This window comes from Xenopus laevis, chromosome 2L (genome assembly GCF_017654675.1).
Source record: "Xenopus laevis strain J_2021 chromosome 2L, Xenopus_laevis_v10.1, whole genome shotgun sequence".
NCBI lineage: Eukaryota > Metazoa > Chordata > Amphibia > Anura > Pipidae > Xenopus > Xenopus laevis.
Window position 1 is genome coordinate 157,852,355 of NC_054373.1, and position 19,272 is coordinate 157,871,626.

Here is a 19,272-nt window from a genome sequence, read left to right on the forward strand (position 1 = left end):
AACGACGTTCACAAAAAAAACCCCATACCCCCATACCAATATAAACCAGAACTTTATATGAATAAATGGAAAGCTGCATGATTACACTGCTGCGACAGTCAACATATCATTTAGTCATTTGCAAACACAGACGTCTGCAGCCACCAAAATTTCCCACAGAAAATTACAGGTTATGTTGTCGAATAGGGACATTTGTCTGGTGCCATTGCATTTTCTGTGTATGCTCTGTTTTCTACAGAAAATACATTCATCATACTTACTGGACTGAACCACTGCCTGGGTTTGTGCCGAGGTTCCTGATGCTATGTTAGTTAAGGCCCATGCTGCTTCAAACTGTAAAGAAGGGCTACAAAAATTGAAATGACTCATTAACAGAACAAAATTAGAAATAAAAAAGCAGCAAGATGTAAAAAAAACGCATGTTTAAAACACTTTTTGCTGAACACGTTTGCCACTATAAATGGATGTTGCTTTGGCTGGTGATTCCGTTGCACTTTCCCAGAATATTCCATTAACCTCCCAGTCTCATTCATACGGCAATAGAGGTGCAATTAAATAGGATTTGGTCACAACCGCGTCACATGGCCACACTTTGGGATATCTGCCCTTCTGCAGATTAACACAATAAAAAATATCAGCTTGTTTGCCCCCTTGACAGTTGTGAGGCTATAAGTAATAGCAAAGAGTAAATAGTTTACCAAAGAGAAATAGAAAGGTATTTCCTCAAAGGACAACTGTGACCTAAAGCTGGCCCATAAATAACTTGATTCATTAACACAATTCTAACACAGTAAGTACTGTTTTTAAAAGGTATCAAAAAACTGAATCAAACAACAATGTACAATGTGCAGAAATACACCAAGGAGAAGAGGTTTAGGCAAATAATACAGTGGAACAGTGTTGTTTGCACAGTACCACTGTATTCCCTGTAAAAAAAAATTAAAGTGCCGGTACTGGTGCTTGTCAGGTGATCCTCACTGGAATGTGCCACATTGTAAAGCAGATTTATGCAGAACCTCAACCATACAGAATCACTTGAATTGTAAAATCTAATAACCTACATGATAGTGATGTGCGGGCTGGCCCAATACCTGCAGGACTCCTCTTTGCGGGTGGCGGTTGAGCTCTTCTCTTGCTCTCCCCGCCCGCCACCTTCAAATGCCGGCTTCCGACTTTATAGCCACATGCCTGCTCGTCCCGCCCCTTTTGTGATGTCATCTGCGGGGCATGTCGGCGCGGGTCTATAAAGGGAACCCGGAAGTCGGATGCAGGTTGGGGCGGGCGGGTTAGGGTCGAGTGCAGTTCGGGAAAAACCCAACCCACACATCACTACTACATGATAATATAATGATATTCTAAAAAAAGAGCAGTGTTCTTACTTATCATCGGCCCCTAAGCATTTCACTAGGATCGGCAAAATTCCAGATTTTATTAGATCATCAATAGGTGGATTTCTGTCACTGGATAGTAATTTTCTGCAATGGAAACAGGAAAACACATTAGTTGTATAAGATCCTGCCCAGAAATGAGCATTTCCTTCAATAACAGCACATGATTTAGCTTTGATATAAGCAAACTTCTGAAATCTAGTACACACGGACCTTTCCCACATTTCATAGTGGGACACTATCTAGGAACACATTTTAATCTGAAAATAAAACTGGTACCAAAGTTAAGTCTCCTGTTTGATATCCATTCATCCCCCCAAGATAAATGACCTATTTAAAATATTAGATTTGGCATTTTTTCCACATTCTGAGTGAAGTGAATCTCCTTGACAAAGGCCGTTGTGCCAAAACGTTGGGGCCCACTCATTTTTTGGCAGGTGTATCCACTCCTTGTTGTCTTTTTCTGCCTTTTATATACAATTGGGTGGTATGTATAGATGTTTAATGTTATGTATGCTGATGCTTTTGATATAACATTGTTTTAATTGACATATTTTTTTGTGATACAACCTTTGTTTGAGAAAAAGGTTTTCGTGAGAAACCTAGCATATTGCATAATATGTATCTTGTTACTCTCTGTGGGGTTAACTTTTGGTTTCCAGCACCTCATCATATATTGCCAAATACTTTATTGATTGGTGTGCGCTCCTTTTACCTGTATTTTTTCCACATTATACAGGGTCAACAACAAGATTGAGGTATACAGTGCAAAGAATCATTAAATGTTACACTCTTTACCTTGCTGCTTGCACTGCACTTAGTTGGATTGCTGGATTATCACTGGTGGCATTCTGCAAATGGAGAATAATTCTAAATTCAGTTGCAGAAATGAAAGCAATTACATAATGAAACACTGAACAAAAAAACATACATACCTGCAATATTGCTTCGAGGGTTACATTTTGCTAATTAAGAGAAAAGAGAAAACATTAGTTAATTCTACCAATAATAGGGAAAATCCATATGACAGCCAGATATGCAAGAACAGACCAATGACAGAATTTGTTTCAGATCATCCCATACCGATTTAAAATCTCCATCGACATCAGAATCTTCTAAGCTCTCTTCTTGCGGGACATTTCTTTTTTTCAACAGGTGCTCATCTCGTTTGTTCTGAAATGAAAGCAAATGTGGATGCCTTAGCAGCCTATTAAAGAACTAAGCAATGTATTGAACCCACATATTTCCAAACCATTAAAGGGGTCAGCACAGAGAAATTACAGATCTAATAAAGGTGACCATAGACACACAGATAATATAGTACAAAACTAATTGTCATGGTGGATATGGTGGGAAAAGAGCCAACCAATATCGGCAGAAGACTTTGATATCGGTCGGCTCCTCGATCGGGCTGGACGGAAAATTTTGATTGGGTGCCTTTGAAGGCACCCAAACATCAGCCATTGTTAGTGCTGAATCTAGCATTCTATTATATATACCTGTATATCTAACGATTCAGCTCTACACGTGTGTATTGAAAGGAACGATCTTTCTTGGAAACGGTTACTTTGATGGCCACCTTTAGATAACATACTGTTACCCTTTTGTATAAATTCTGCATTGCTTCAGAGACAATATACAATTTATAGCACCAAGCTACTTGTTAGCTGTAGAAGCACCTATTCAGTGTCATGTTGGGCTCCAGGCTTGGGAAACTTGTGACAGCAGGTACTGGGGCTTTTCAGACCAAAACTGCTAGTCACACCATATGCACTGGACTACTGGGCCATGCACCTTTTAGTATTATAAACATAAGAGGAGGCCTCTGGGAAAAGATAAGGAAAAAAGTGTGTGTCAGCCAGCGAGAATGTTTATTTGTACTTTTTTTTCTTCATTTTTTATAATTGGCAGGGAACCCATGGGCAAAGGGCCAAGAACTTTGGCCCCACTAGGACAAGGGCCCTGCAAACTAAGCAGTTTGAGATGAATTCTGATGGTGGCACTGAGCTTCCATATTTTACATGCTCTAATTGGTAGATCTAGAACCATCATAAATAAAGTAACATTACCTTTCGCAGCTCAACAGTCACTTCATTTCTGTGTCTTCTCATAGTCTAAGGAAATAAACATAAAAAGGTAGGTAAACAGGTTATAAACGGTATTCATATGCTGTCATGGACAAGTCATTATATAAAGACAATAATCAATGTATTATTATCAATGTGGAAGGAATGAGTCAGCAACACTTGGAACGTGGCGCTAAATTGCAAATTATCTAGAATGGTGGGGGGGGGGTGCAAAATACTATTCTCCTATAGAAATACTTACATTAATAAAAAAATCAAGTCATAAGAATGGACACATTTTCATTTAAAGGACAAAGAAAGGCTAAAATGTTTGGCACCCACAGTGAATGTTTTTGCTCTGAGCCGATGCTCCCTAAAAGGATAATCCTGTTTCCAAGCAAGGTGTACCCATAAATACAATATAAAAATTCAACTTGGACAAGTCCAGTATCAGGCCCCCTATAGTAAATGGCAAGGTTTTTGCTGTGCACTCTGTCACCACTGGAGGGACAGTAAATCCTAACTGCTGGAGGGTTTGGAAGCCGGATAAATGTTCTTTATACGGCTTCAATAGAAAATAATCATAATTAAGCAGTGAAAGGTTCAGAAAGACTTTCCATTAACATGCATGACAGAATGTATTTCCACAAATAGGTTTGCACACAGAGCTGTCTATTTTAAAAATAGTGTTCAGATCAGTTTTCTTCTGTATATCAATATGTCAACTGTAAACTTAATGGGTTGAACAGACATGGCCAATGTCAGCACTGATAAAAAAACAGGACAAAAAAAGGAGAATCTGGCATTGTGGGCAAATGCTAAGTTACATAATTATGATGGTAAATCAGGTACTTATTAGCTGCAGACTCCCAAAGAATCAGAGCTGGCGTGTGGTATTCAAGTCAATGGGTTCAGTTGTGTGTTTCCATTAGCCTTAGCTTCTGAGCAAAGTTACACGGCATTTCACCAGTTCTTAAACCAATAACATTCACCTTTATGCCTGTGTTTGCACCTGAAGCCTCCCAAAGAATAAGCATGCACAAGCACAATTCGGGATTGGCTAATCGGGTCATCTGATACCCAGTCAAAAATTATTTGCTTTTTAATGGAGAGTTATGGTTACTTCCACTCAGGAAACCCCATTACCTGTTACTCATGTTGCTATTTCAGTTTCCTTGCTGAAAAACCAAAGACTTGCTTTATGGCAGGGAGTCACTTTGCCATAATATGAACAGTTGTTACAGCTCCTGCTTGGAGAGACTGGTGGCTGATCTGTCAAATCTGTTTGTAGTAGCTTGAAAACCGTGCATATAATTCAGCTAATGGAGAAGCACCTGGAACTGCCAACAAACATGTGACTCTGGAGTGCCTCAGGGCAAAAATGAGGACTAAAGCATTTTAGGGCTGAAAGTGCAAAACATGGGCATCGGTTTGTTTTCCCAAACATTTACATTATTGCTGGTGGAAAAGCATTTTCGGGAGATGTGTCGCCGCAGTAGCACAGATTTAACCATGGGCAACAAATCTTCCCATGTGCGATTGCCTTTAATTTGTAGTTTTTTGCCTAATGTAAGCCTCCATTCCTCAGGGCAATGGCACAAGAGATATGTCTCCTGAAAATGCTTTCCCAGCAGCAATAATGTAAATCACCGGTGGAAAAAACACACAAGTCGCTTCAGCATGAAGTCGCCGGGAGTTGAAAAAGGAGCAAGAAGTGGTTGCACTAGTGAAATCTATATTGACAGTCTGGTAATGAAAGGGGTTTGCCAGGTGTGTTACGTGTTGACTCAGGGTTATATCACAACCCTTCAACCTTATTTCAGATGAAAAACATTTTTTTTTTTAGCATAGACAACAGTGTTACCAGAGTACATATACATGGAAACCAATCACCTTGTTATAGCTGCAGTAATATATTTTCTATTAAACGAGTGTTCATCTCTAAATGTCAATTAAAGGAGTATTCAGTCTAGGCCCAGTATTAACTGCTTTGGGCAGCTCTATAGCTTTTTTTTTTCATTAATCTCACACATAGCATTTGACCAGTTTATCACTACCAAAGTGATGAAAGCCCAGAAAGCCAATGTCTATTACTGTATGAAAAAACAGAAAAGCCATACAACCAGATGCAGACTGGGATTCAAAACAGGCCCTGTCATTTCAAGTACACAGAGGCCCAAATAGCGCCCACTAGCCCAATAAACAGTGAGTGTATGTGGCATCTTACAGCAGCCTCTCTGGCATTTGCCAGAACCCACAGATTGCCCGACCAGGCCTGACTACCACTACAGACTTGCCTTTATAGTTACCAGGAATCACAGTATAGTAAATAAACAACTCTTACCACCACTAAGAAAACAACACATTATGGTGGTTATTTATGAAAGGTTGAATTTTAGAGAGTTTTTCAGACCTTGAATGAACTCATAACTTGTGTATGGTTTCTAATTAAAAAATAAAAAAAAAAACTCAAATGGAAAAAAACTCAAATCAGCGAGTTTAGGGTTTTCAAGTTTTTGGTCAAAACCCTCTGAAAAAAACATCATAAAGGCTATTAACATCTTTAAATGGTTCAAGGGACCTCTGCCATTGACTCCGACAGGTTTTAGATGTATTTAGGTGTATTTTCAGAATCAAACTATTTCCAGGATCAGGGTATAATGAATCTCGAAACATTTGAGCTTTTTTTAAAATAAAAATGTGAATTTCGACCAGAAACAAACTCGAATTTTCATGAAAAACACAACCTTAATAAATTTCCCCTATAGCGCGCAGGTTGAAAGAGAAATATTGTGCATAACAAAAATATACTACTGTAGACAGACTATGGGGCCCATTTACTTAGCTCGAGTAAAGGAATAGAGGAAAAAAACTTTGAATTTCGAATGTTTTTTTTGGTTACTTCGACCTTCGATTGGGCTACTTCGACTTCGAATTGAACTTAAAATCGTTGACTATTCAATAGTTGAAGTACTGTCTCTTTACGAAAAAACTTTGACCCCCTAGTTCGCCACCTAAAAGCTACCAAAGTCAATGTTAGCCTATGGGGAAGGTCCCCATAGGCTTTGGTAGCTTTTTTGGTCGAACAAAAATCGTTCGATTGATGTATTAAAATCCCTCAAATCGAATGATTCGAACGATTTAATCGTTCAATCGAACGATTTTTCGTTCGATCGAACAAATAGCGATAAATCCTTCGACTTCGATATTCGAAGGATTTAACTTCGACAGTCGAATATCAAGGGTTAATTAACCCTCGTTATTCGACCTTAAGTAAATTTGCCCCTATGTGTAATTACTATTTCTAAATGATTATTTCTATAATGAATACAATTATACAAATTGCTTGTTGCAACATTTGCAGTATGGAGTTAGGGCCCCAGACTAGCCCTCCTGTCCTGCTACTAGTTGCAGACGTGTGAGGTCAATACGGGCAGCCTGCCAGCCACAAGGTTTAACTGCAGTGGAGGGGGGGGGGAGTGAATTAGTTATTTCTATAAAGGGAATTGGAACTTTAGCAGCAACTACACACTGAATAAATGAAGAGTAAGAATCTGTTTATATATTAAAAATGCCCTCAGTTCAGGACTCTGCTTTTTTCAGCAGGATTCAGCCGAATCCTCATGACTGGCCGAACTGAATCCTAATTTGCATATGCAAATTAGGGGCAGGAAGGAAAAATCCCGTTTTGTCACAAAATTTCCAGCTTTTTCCCTTCCCGTCCCTAATTTGCATATCCAAATTAGGATTTGTTCGGTATTCGGCCAAATCTTTCATGAAGGATTCGGCCGACTCCCAAATAGTGTATTCAGTGCATTTTCAGGATCCACCAGCAGCTACAGAGGCTCCATAGACTTCTTTGTAAGACATCATGCTTTTAACATGTTCATGGACCAGTTTTTCTATCAGTTACCTGGCAGATTGCAGCATTGGAAAAGCTGGACAAACTGTCTAACAATTTAAAGGGGACCCATCACCCAAAAAAGTGATTCCAAATCCTATTTTATCATTTTAGTTTAAGCAAAATGAACTTAAATTACACTGTATAAATTATTTGAATCTTGTTTCCATCAGTTTGGGGATTTATAATTATAGCAAGCAGGCAGGAGCCATTTAGTGGACACTTATTAAAGCAAGCCTTGCCTCATATCAGAATCTTGTTTGTGCACTAGAATGGGGGACCCAAATTAAATGGTGAAGAGAACTGGGGGAATGTGGGGAGAGCAGTGACATCTAGTAAGTGCTGAATGGAAAATTAAAGCAATTGCTTGCCCCACCTCTATGCCTAAGGCATAGAGGAGAGCCAGGCAATATTTGATTGACATCTAAGATTTTTAAATGATATCACAACAGCTATGAATGCTTTAATCAAAAAAAGAAATTGGATTTCATATTTAATTTAAAAAGGACTTTTATTATACAGCTTTTTGTGTCTGCATAACAGGTCCACTTTAACAATACCTATAAAAGCCATGGTTGTTTGCATTGGTATTAGTGATGCCAAAAACCAGATCAGGTCTGTTCAGAAGTCACTGTACATAAGGCTGTTAGATGTACATTACCCTCAAATGATTTTTCGGACTAAGGGAAAAAATGTCTACTTAACAAATCTGCTGAAAAAGAAAAAAACAGGTGGAAAGTTGATGAGCGTGGGGAAGTTGTGTGCAATCTATCCAGGCTTAGCTAAGCTTGTGCATTCAGTAAGTGGTAAAGATTGGAAAGCAGGAGCACAAAGCTGGTATGTGTTGTACAGGGGCTGTAATGAATCAAAATGATTCCACTGTGCAAGCACACAGCATGAGATGCCATACTAATAGAATGAGGTAACTAGGGATGCACCGAATCCACTTTTTTGGATTCGGCCGAACCCCCGAATCCTTTGCAAAAGATTCGGCCGAATACCGAACCGAATCCGAACCCTAATTTGCATATGCAAATTAGGGATGGGAAGGGGAAAACATTTTTTACTTCCTTGTTTTGTGACAAAAAGTCACGTGATTTCCCTCCCCGCCCCTAATTTACATATGCAAATTAGGATTCGGATTCGGTTCGGCCGGGCAGAAGGATTCGGCCGAATCCGAATCCTGTTAAAAAAGTCAGAATCCTGGCCGAATCCCGAACCGAATCCTGGATTCGGTGCATCCCTAGAGGTAACTACCTAAACAGCTTCAACTAAACCAGTTTATAGGAAATACAACTCGTAACTTTTCTAAGCAACAAGAAATAAAAATTGTATAATAATATAATAATGTATAATAATACTAATCTATATATATTATATACTAATATAATAATAATCATGTTCTAAATGTTGCTTTATTGATTTGTCAATAAAGTTCTTGCATGGAAAAATAAAATATGGCACATTCATCAGATTTTTGCTCTATGACCCACCGATAGGGTTGCTACCTTTAAAAAAAAAAAAAAAAAAAAATTACCGGCCATGGTGGGGGCGGAAACCAAAGGGGTGGGGTGTGACTCAAAAGGGGCAGAGCCAATGAGATGTGCTGCAAAAGGGGCGGAGCCATGGGGGAGTAACATCACAAAAGGGGCAGAGACATGGGGGGTAGCGTCACAAAAGGGTCGGGGCCACAGCCAGAAGCCGACGAAAATGTACGTTTTCATCGGCGGGCAGGGGATTTTGTAAATGGTATTACAAATTACCGGCAGCTACATTGTCGGTAAATTTGTAATACCGGCCCTGGCAGATGTTTTACCGCCCGGGTGGCAACCCTACCCACCGATATGATGTCTTTATAAAACATCAACCTACCCATCATATAAGTATAAATATACTCCTCCTGCATTAAATTATGATTGGTATAGAATACACAAGAGCAATGAATATCCTGTAAATTATATCCATATAAACGGTGCTTAGTGAGGTCATCGGTTATAATCAGAGCTTACTGATGTTATTTCTATCACGACTCACTGAAACTTGTCTATTATAATAAAGTACCCCCTGTTGCAAAATATTAGGATATTAGAAGTCACCTGCAGCGGGGTCAGGTACCTGCAGGTTACCCGCAAAAACCTGCGGGTTTTGCAGGTCGAAGTTTCAGGGGCGGTTATAGACACGGGTCGCCGGTAACGAAAGGATCTCTCTCAGATGGGTCCACCTTGAGGTAAGCGATATCAGGCTAAGGACGAGGAGAACTGATGCAGTCCTCAATCCTACTGGATTTTTAAACCTGCCAAATAGACATATAGCTGACTTTTGGCCAGATATCGATCAGGGAAGCCAGTCAGAGGGCCCCATACTCTGGGCAATACACTGCAGACTTAACTGTCAGCTTTTTGTTTCTGCCTTTAGTCAACTAGTAAATCATGCAAACATTCCATTACATAAACCCAATAGGCTGGTTTTGCTTCAAATAAGAATTAATTATATCTTAGTTTGTAATAATAAATAAGTACCTTGTTCTAGATCCAAAGAAAAGGGAAATCATTTTTAAAAGTTCAGATTAGATTATTTGGATAAAATGGAGTCTATGGGAGACTGCTTTCTGTAATTCTGAGTTTTCTAGATCACAGGTTTCTGAATAACTGATCCAGACCAGATTGATAGTGCTGCTCTAGAATAATTAGGTGGCTTTTAAAGGAACAGTAAGACCAAAAAAAATGAACTTTTGTTTTAAAGTAATTAATTTATAATGTACTGTTGTCTTGCACTGGTAAAAAAAAAAAAAAAAAAGTGTGTTGGTTTCAGAAACACTACTATTATTTATATAAATAAGCTGCTGTGTAGCCATGGGGGCAAAAGGCTCAGCTTTATATAGCAGATAAGCTCTGTAGAATACAATGGGAACTTTTCAGTCATCTACTATTTAACCTGTGCCTTTTCTCCTTTTTTCAAACTAAATGGCTGCCCCCATGGCTGCAGAGCAGCTTGTTTATATAAACAATAATATTTCTAAAGCAAACACACCAGTTTTACCAGTGCCGGGCAACAGTACATTATATTTTAATTAATTTATAACACTCATTTTTTGGTGTTACTGTTGCTTTAAAGGGATCCTGTCATGGGAAAACATGTTTTTTTTCAAAACGCATCAGTTAATAGTGCTACCCAGCAGAATTCTGCACTGAAATCCATTTCTCAAAAGAGCAAACACATTTTTTTATATTCAATTTTGAAATCTGACATGGGGCTAGACATTTTGTCATTTTCCCAGCTGCCCCTGGTCATGTGCCTTGTGCCTGCACTTTAGGAGAGAAATGCTTTCTGGCAGGCTGCTGTTTTTCCTTCTCAATGTAACTGAATGTGTCTCAGTGAGACATGGGTTTTTACTATTGAGTGTTGTTCTTAGATCTACCAGGCAGCTGTTATCTGGTTACCTTCCCATTGTTCTTTTGTTTGGCTGCTGGGGGGGAAAAGAGAGGGGTGATATCACTCCAACTTGCAGTACAGCAGTAAAGAGTGATTGAAGTTTATCAGAGCACAAGTCACATGACTTGGGGCAGCTGGGAAATTGACAATATGTCTAGGCCCATGTCAGATTTCAAAATTGAATATTAAAAAAATCTGTTTGCTCTTTTGAGAAATGGATTTCTGTGCAGAATTCTGCTGGAGCAGCACTATTAACTGATTCATTTTGAAAATGTTTTTTTCCCCATGACAGTATCCCTTTAAGGAGTTGGACCTGAAGGGCTTTTTGATTTTCCCTGTTCATACCACAAGTATGTTAAATTAAAACTAACACAATAACTTCTCTCAGTCAGATTTACCTTAGCCCCTAATAAAGTACTAACAAGCATTATCCATTAAAAGTCACTGGAGTTCTGTCGAAACCATTTTCGTTTAAATTTTGTGTATGCCTTGTGCAGAAAAATAACCTTATCAAAAGGTCTTTGTGCAGAGTGGTGTCGGAAGGGAGTCATGCAAACACGGAATTGCCTGTGTGTACATACTAAATGTTCCATGAGCTGTATGATCCGTGTATACACAAGCACCCAGTTTAAAGGGAGAGTGGATCCCATGTCAAGGCTTTAATTGATTGTAAGTAGCCAGGTCTCACTCAGATGAAAACAGACTACTTAAACTAAAATTAGGGTAACATTTATTTGTAACTGGCCTCCACAGAAAAAATGTGCCATCTAATAAAATGCATTGTTCTATCCTAACAATGAAATCTTTTAGTCATTCCGTTCTACTACATATTAAAAGTGTTGTTTCATCTTGGCTAGAGACAATAGAATACATGGAAAAGTTGCAATAAGCTGCCTCCCCCCCCCCTTTTTTTGGTTTTTTTATAGTCTCAGATAAAACTTCTATCGGTTTGGTAACGCAACACAATGCCCAGGCAGTTTGAAAGTCAAAATGGAAGATTATAAGGAGTGTCTGTATTTTGTATTGCCATTGTCTTTCTCTTCAAACAATAAAATGGAATGTTCTTTAGGCTCTGGATTGCAATGGACCCAACCAATAGTATTTTCAATTGTGAGCTTGAAAAAGACTGAATAGGAAAACTGATTATAAAAAAAGAAAATATAAACAAAAACAGCCAAAGCAGATAGATTTGCTGAACAAAAGGCCATATCTAACAGGTTATGGGACATACATAGCCTGATAATCAAACTAAAGCTTCTACTAGATATACATGTTTGGTGATCCATTATCCAGAAAGCTCTGAATTACAGGAAGGCCATCTCCATTATAAGCAAGTAATTCTAATTTTTCAAAATTTTCTCTGTATTAATAAAACAGAAGTTTGTACTTGATCCTAATGAAGATATATCATTAATCCTTATTGAAAGCAAAAGCAACCTAGTGGTCTTATTTAATGTTTAACTTTTTTTTTTAAGCAGACCTAAGGTATGGAGATCCAAACTACGGAAAGATCCCTTATCTTGAAAACCCCAGGTCCCAAACAAGCTGTATAACAAGTCCCATATCTGTACATAACAGTATATGGAACTCATAGCAGTCAGTATAAAGTGCAAATCAACTTGCCTTCATATTTACTCCAAATCCCTGCAGTTTTTGTGAAATATGCGACTATGCTATCCCATCATGCACCTGCAGTGCTGACTACGGAAGTAAGAGCTCATATCCTGAATGTTCTACTGATTTTTCATCATCAATATGAAAGGGCAGTTTATAGATGGGTCAACACTGGCACAGCTATGCTGATCTACCAAGGTTCTACGAAGGTACCTTCACTTGTCCGGATTTCGAATAGCCTTGATGCAATAAAACTAGAGAAAAAAAAAATACATTACACCCATCCAGAGCTTTCCCACAAGCCACGTGCAAATAGCTCTCTAGAAATTAGTACTTGTTGTATAAAGGGATGGTTCACCTATGAGTTAACTTTTAGTATGATGTAGATGGTGATATTCTGAGACAATTTGCAATTGGTTTTCATTTTTTATTATTTGTGTTTTTTGAGTTATTTAGCTTTTTATCCAGAAGCTCTCCAGTGTTCAATTTCAGCAATCTGTTTGCTAGGGTATACATTACCCTAGCAACCATGCACTAATTTGAATAAGAGACTGGAATATGAATAGGAGAGGGCCAAGATAGAAAGATTAGCAATAAAAATGTAGCAATAACAATACATGTGTAGTTTATAGAGCATTTGTTTTTTTTAGATGGGGTTAGTGACCCTCATTTGAAAGCTGAAAAGAGTCACAATAAAAAGGCAAATAATTAAAAAACTATATATAAAAAAAAAATAATGAAGGGCAATTAAAAAATTGAATTGACCATTCTATAACATACTTAAACACTTAAAGTTAATGTAAAGGTGAACCACCCCTTTAAAGAGAAAGACGTCCCATACATTCATGTTTGTGTACACTCAACGTGTACGCACAGGTGAACACTGTACCTATCAGTGACCTTACAACAAGGAGAGAATCCACTTGGATTATTTTATTCTCTGCATGCAGGCCAAGAAACAGTCTGGTGTGCCACTGGCCTAATAGTGCTTTCAACAGTAATTTATGTAAACCTATTTAAATTGTTTAATGTGTATTGGAAAGTAGATTGGAATTACATTGCGGTCATTAAGCAAAAACATTTTGGGTGGCACTCCCCTTTAATAACCATCACCTTGAACCACACCCCTTTTAATGTGTAAAGCAATAGTTGTCACAATATATACTTTTATGCAACAAAATAAGGTACAATGTTGATTTAGTTGGGTAGTGATGCAATAACTATTCAATCTAAAGACCAGTGAATATTTCTCTTGATTAAATACATCTATTATATAAAAGCTATCAATAATGCAGAAAAAAAACCTTACAAAAGGTAAGGATTTCCTCTGTACTTAGTGACTAGTACCATGAAAGAAATAATCTTTGTATCCATAGTTTCATTTAACATTGTAATATGTGTTTCAGCTTTAGTATATGCTCTCCTAACCCAATCAATTGGGATTTCCTTTTATCCTATTAAAATACATATTCACTGTACTTGTAGATTTTTTTTTTTTAATTTAAAAATAAAAGTAGTTGTGCTTCAGTAATCAGTACAAATATTCACATGTTTGAAGTGGTGCAGCTCACCGTCTGATATCTGTTATTGTGCAAAACAGAAATGAGATATAAATACATAGCAGCACCAGTAATGTTCCTCGATGAGCCAGTACAGAAGACTTCCAGGCCCCGACTTGTGTGCTAGCATGATAAGCAGCATGTTCTTCTGAGCCGATATCTTACAGAGCAATGCATATTCACAAGTACTTTTGGGCCTCACAGATATATAGCCCTTCCATTCATTATATTCCCTTCAACCTAGTATTTAGCAGGCATGATTTGTTTCTATAATCGTTTGGTGTTCTTAAAAGGAAGGCTCCTGGCGCAAATAGTGGTTGTATGACTTATTCAGTTCAAGTACCACTTTGAGGCTCAAAATTCAGTCAATGTTCCCCATTGAAAATATTGCTTAGCCAGCCATGAAAGTATAGTTCCAAAAATCTCTAGGACATCAGCGTTCATCCTAAATATCTGTGAGGCAGCCCCAGAGTTTGGGAACCTCTGCACCATACAAAAAAAACTACAAAAAGTTATTCTATAACTACTGAGTCATCACAATGTGTCAGCAAAGAGCTGTACAGGTGTGAGATGGAGACAGAGAAATAATATGGAAGTACAGGTAAGGGATCTGTTATCCAGAAACCCGTTACGCAGAAAGCTGCAAATTACGGAAAGGCCGTCTCCAATAGACTGCATTTCATCCAAATTTTTAAAAATGATTTAGCTTTTCTCGGTTATTATAAAACAGTGCATTGTACTTGATCCAAGCTAAACGTATTGGAAGCAAAAGCAGCCTATTGGGTTTATTTAACATTTAATTTTGTAGCAGAATTATGGTATGAAGATCCAAATTATGGAAAGATCAGTTATCCAAAAAACCTCAGGTCCACCAGCATTCTAGCTAACAGGTCCCATACCTGTACATGAAATGGGGATGGGAATGCAAATATATCTGTGTATAAGGTGACTGGACACCAGGCATAAGATGGGAACAGTCAGTGTCAGATTGGCCCACCGGGATACCAGGAAAATTCCCGATAAGGCCCAGGTGTCAGCGGGCCTCTTGCTTCTAAACATTTGGCCTATTTCTTGGTCATTCACTATTCTTTGTCTTTATGGGAGAAAAGAGGCTTAATAATGGAAGAATAGAGGATAGTAAGTAGAAGACTAGGAGAATAAAGAGGTTAAGTGAGAAGTGGAGCAAAAATAGTTTGGAAAGTGGCCCATGGTCTAAGGTTTTCTGGTGGGCCCCTTGTATTCCAGTCCAACACTGGGAACAGTAAATAAAGCAGATAGAAACTTCAGCTAGAGACAGTGGTTCTTTTTTTTAAGAAATGTGCAGTTTGATCTTCATTTCTGTAGCACAGAGAAGCCAGAGAAGCAGTGGGTGTTCTGGGACTTGCACTTATTACAATAATGGCAGATAAAGGAGTGTGTAACAACAATCTCATTTTACACCAATACATGCCTAGGCTTTGTTTCAAAAACCCCCACCCCCAAAACAAGCCAAGTAAACATGGTCTGTTCCAACGGATGATAAGCAAATCAGCCAGAGACAATGGTTCTGGAGGTGGCGGTTTTGGAACTCAGGGCAGACATAAGAGAACGTAGAAAAATGACCAACTGCAACAATAATAATCAGCTGCACAGTGTCATTTATCCAATAGCACCTTGTACAAATGAGATCCCCCCCCCCTGCAATGTGACACATCCCTCTGATCATGTGACAAGACGTTGATAGCTGAGGAAGAGGCTGCCATGCAAGGTGGCTCACTATCCCCCCCCCCCAGCCATCTATGGAGAGAGGCACTTCCGGGAATGAAGTGGATCCCTGCTGTTCGGGGGCTGCAGTGCAGAGCTATGGGAATCCCCAGGCTACTAGTTACTAGAGGAATCCCCAGGCTACTAGTTACTACATCTCGCACAATCCCCCGCCACGAGTCAGTGACATGAGATTCCCTGTAATGGGCCGGGGCTGCCAATGTACAACATGGTGTCTCTTCCCGGGCAGGTGTCACCGGCGGTACATACAGGCCTCACTGCAACATTCTCTCAGGCCACGCTCCCCCAGCCCTACGGTGGCCCGGACACTCAATAGCTCGCTGTGACACAGTAGGCCGAGTCACTTTATGAAAACAGTGCCGGCTTTTCCAGGGAGAGGTCAAGGCCTTAGTAAAGGCCTCTCCCGACTCACTGCGTTACTCACCTCCACATCTCGCCCCTTGTTCTTAAAGCTCTTGATACGGTGGTTCTCTAGGCCGGCGTTCTCCGCCATGGCGGCTGCTTCTTATGTGTCTTTCCCCTGCCCGTTTACCGGCTGCGACAGCAACACTTCCAAGCCCGCGCCACAGCCGCACTCCTCCGCCCTGCGCGCTCTCGCACTCACAGAGAGGTGGGGAAAGATTGGGGGCGTGGCGTGCGCGCTCACAGCGAGGGACAGAGTGGGAAAGATTGGGGGCGTGCACGCTCACAGAGAAGGAGAGAGTTGTGGAAAAGGCTGGGGGGCGTGGCGTGCGCGCTCGCACTCAAAGAGAGGTGTGGAAAAACTGTGGGCGTGGTGTACGCGCTCGCAATAGGTCGGGGGCGGTCCTTGGGCGTGGTATGCGCGATCGCTTTGAGAACACGGGGGCGTGATCTTGATTCTGAAAGCTAGTTCGCTTTTGCTGAGCTCCAAGCTAAGTGACGCTAGAGCTGACGCTGAAGATGCCGTGCTAAAGCTACGACTCTCCATAACCCCGGCTAGTCGTTCATAATACAAGTTACAGCTATCCAGACGGTGGCCTGTGAGAGTTGTAGCAACAACATCGTCTGGAGAGCCTGCATGTGCGCCTCTCGGTTAATGCGCAGTAAAGTTATGAGGCGGACACCTTTTCCCCCTGACGTAGGCAGTCACGTGGTCGAAAAGGAACGCTCTAGAGCCAGTGGAACGGGGCTTATTGCACTCCGCCCTGTCTTTCTAATGCGGGGGCTACAGGCTCCGCCCTCTCGGGCAACCCCTGGGAGCACCATAGGTGGGCGGTGTTACATGCGCCTTGAGTCCCTCTTAAAGTGATCGCACCCTTCAATGTGGCCCTTGCGCTCATACCTCCCAACTGTCCCTTTTTTGGAGGGACAGTCCCTCATTTGTACTGGAAAGTCCCTCTTTTCTATGCACTGAACAGCCAGAAAAAGAAACAAAGTTTCTCACTTAATTGGCTTTTAGCAGAGAATCCAGAACAGCTAACAGGTGCAAATAAGATACTTTGTAACAATTTTTAGACACAAAAACACAGTTTAGATAAGGAGAAATATTTTCAAACTTTCATAACCTGCCAAATTTTGTAAAACAAACATGGTAATTAGAAGGTGTGGCCACAGAAAGGGGTGTGGTCAAAAAAATGTCCCTCTTTTTACTTCCAAAATGTTGGGTGGTATGCTTGCGCTGACTGGGCTCAATGACAGTGATGTAGACTTTTATGTTTTGCTGATAAATGTCTCTCTCGCGGCGGAAGAGCAGGCGAACGGATCGAATTGGAACTTTGAGACATTCTAAACGTTTATTTATTTACAGCTCACCCATTTGTGACAAAGATACAGAGGACAAAGTAAATAAATCGTATTATTCTCTATCTCAACACAATCAGCCAATACTATTCACAGCTACATAGTCGCTTAAAAGATGTTGCAGTTCTGCCAAATAATTGTTGAAAATAACAATGCCATGGAATTCCTATGTATTTAAAGTTAGGGATGCACCGAACCCAGGATTCGGCCTTTTTCAGCAGGATTCAGATTCGGCGGAATCCTTTTGCCCGGCCAAACCGAATCCTAATTTCCCTGGGGACGGGGAAGGAAGTGACGTGACTTTTTGTCACAAAACAAGGACGTAAAAATGTTTTCCCTTTTTCTTTCACGAAAGATTTGGCCGAATCCAAAACAGTGGAATCAGTGCATCCCTAATTTCAGCATTAACTTTGGGCTCATCCCGCCCCCAGCTTAGACAGGCGTTCCCATGCCCTGAAAGTCTGACCTCACTTTCTGTTTCATGTTTATCTTAGGTGGGATTACCCAGCTCACATTTCTAGTTCCATATACTGTTCATATTAAAGTGGACCTGTCACCCAGACACAAAAAGCTGTACAATAAAAGTCCTTTTCAAATTAAACATGAAATCCAATTTCAGTTGTTTATTAAAGTATTCGTAGCTGTTGTAAGCTCATTTAAAAATCTCAGCTGTCAATCAAATATTCTCTGCCCCTCCTCTATGCCTTAAGGTGGCCATACACGGGCCGATAAAAGCTGCCGACAGACCGAGTCAGCAGCTTATTGGCCCGTGTATGGGGGCCCCCGACGGGCTTCCCCGATCGAGATCTGGCCGAAAGTCGGCGAGATCTCGATCGGATGGGGTTAAAAATCCCGTTGGATCGCGGCCGCATCTGTTCGTTGATGCGGTCCCGCGATCCGACCGCCCGTTTGCGAACGTGAAGGATCCGATCGTTGGGCCCTAGGGCCCACGATCGGATCAGCCCGATATTGCCCACCTCAAGGTGGGCATATCGGAGGGAGATCCGCTCGTTTGGCGACATCGCCAAACGAGCGGATCTATCCGTGTATGGCCACCTTTAGGCATCAGCTTTACACTTTTTGTGGCATCTGCCAATTCCTCAGATGAAGGTGGACTGGGAACTCATTGGAAGTGTAGCACGAGGATATTTTGCAGGCGGTAGGTGCTCCCATATGTTTCCTTCATCATTTACAGTGGATGGAAAATAACTTTGCTAACATCTCTGCAGCTTGTCACACAGGATCAAATGATCAGAAAACAGATTTTTTGAGCAGACTCCTTCTACTGAGACACAATCTCTCAAGAATTTTTCAAATGTTGGTGAGGAGTTGTGGGTCTACCAGAAGTAGACTTGATGATGACTGCAAGCAACACATTTTTTTCCCACAAGACCTTTCCCAGAGGTTATTTAAGAAGATAGCTTCAGCTAGGCCCATCAATTGTTTTTGGCAGCATGGTGGCTCAGTGGGTAGAAAATCTGTTTAATAGTGCTGGGGTTATATGTTTGATTCCAGCTTGGGCACCATCTGCGACAAGTTTGTAACATTTTTTGGACAACTTATGCCAGGTTTTGGGTTCTCTTTAAAGATTAGGGCATGGCTAGGACTATTATCCTGGAGGAGTGAGGCAGGAGCAGCCCAATTTAATTCTGATATGGAGTGGTGAGGAAAAGGGGGTATTGTTTTTGTACTTAACATAATTCTTTTTTTCCTCCTTCCTCCTTCAGCTCTATGAGAACAAGGAAGTCCCCACTCAAAATTTTTTGGAAGGTGAACAAACCCTTTCA

General features: G+C 40.3%; 1 protein-coding gene across 2 annotated transcripts in view; it reads right to left on the reverse strand.

The window, feature by feature from the left end:
• The window catches only part of kpna3.L (karyopherin alpha 3 (importin alpha 4) L homeolog), a 31,009-nt gene extending 14,243 nt beyond the window's left edge, over positions 1-16,766 (reverse strand). The window contains exons 1-7 of one of the 2 annotated variants that reach the window (XM_018244994.2): positions 16,149-16,766; positions 3,458-3,502; positions 2,472-2,561; positions 2,330-2,353; positions 2,187-2,245; positions 1,380-1,475; positions 261-346 (exon numbers count right to left, since the gene is read on the reverse strand). In XM_018244994.2, coding sequence (XP_018100483.1) covers positions 261-346; positions 1,380-1,475; positions 2,187-2,245; positions 2,330-2,353; positions 2,472-2,561; positions 3,458-3,502; positions 16,149-16,217 — 469 coding nt within the window. In that variant the 5' untranslated portion in view covers positions 16,218-16,766. 2 annotated transcript variants of the gene reach the window in all.
• Between the last annotated feature and the right edge of the window lie 2,506 nt (positions 16,767-19,272).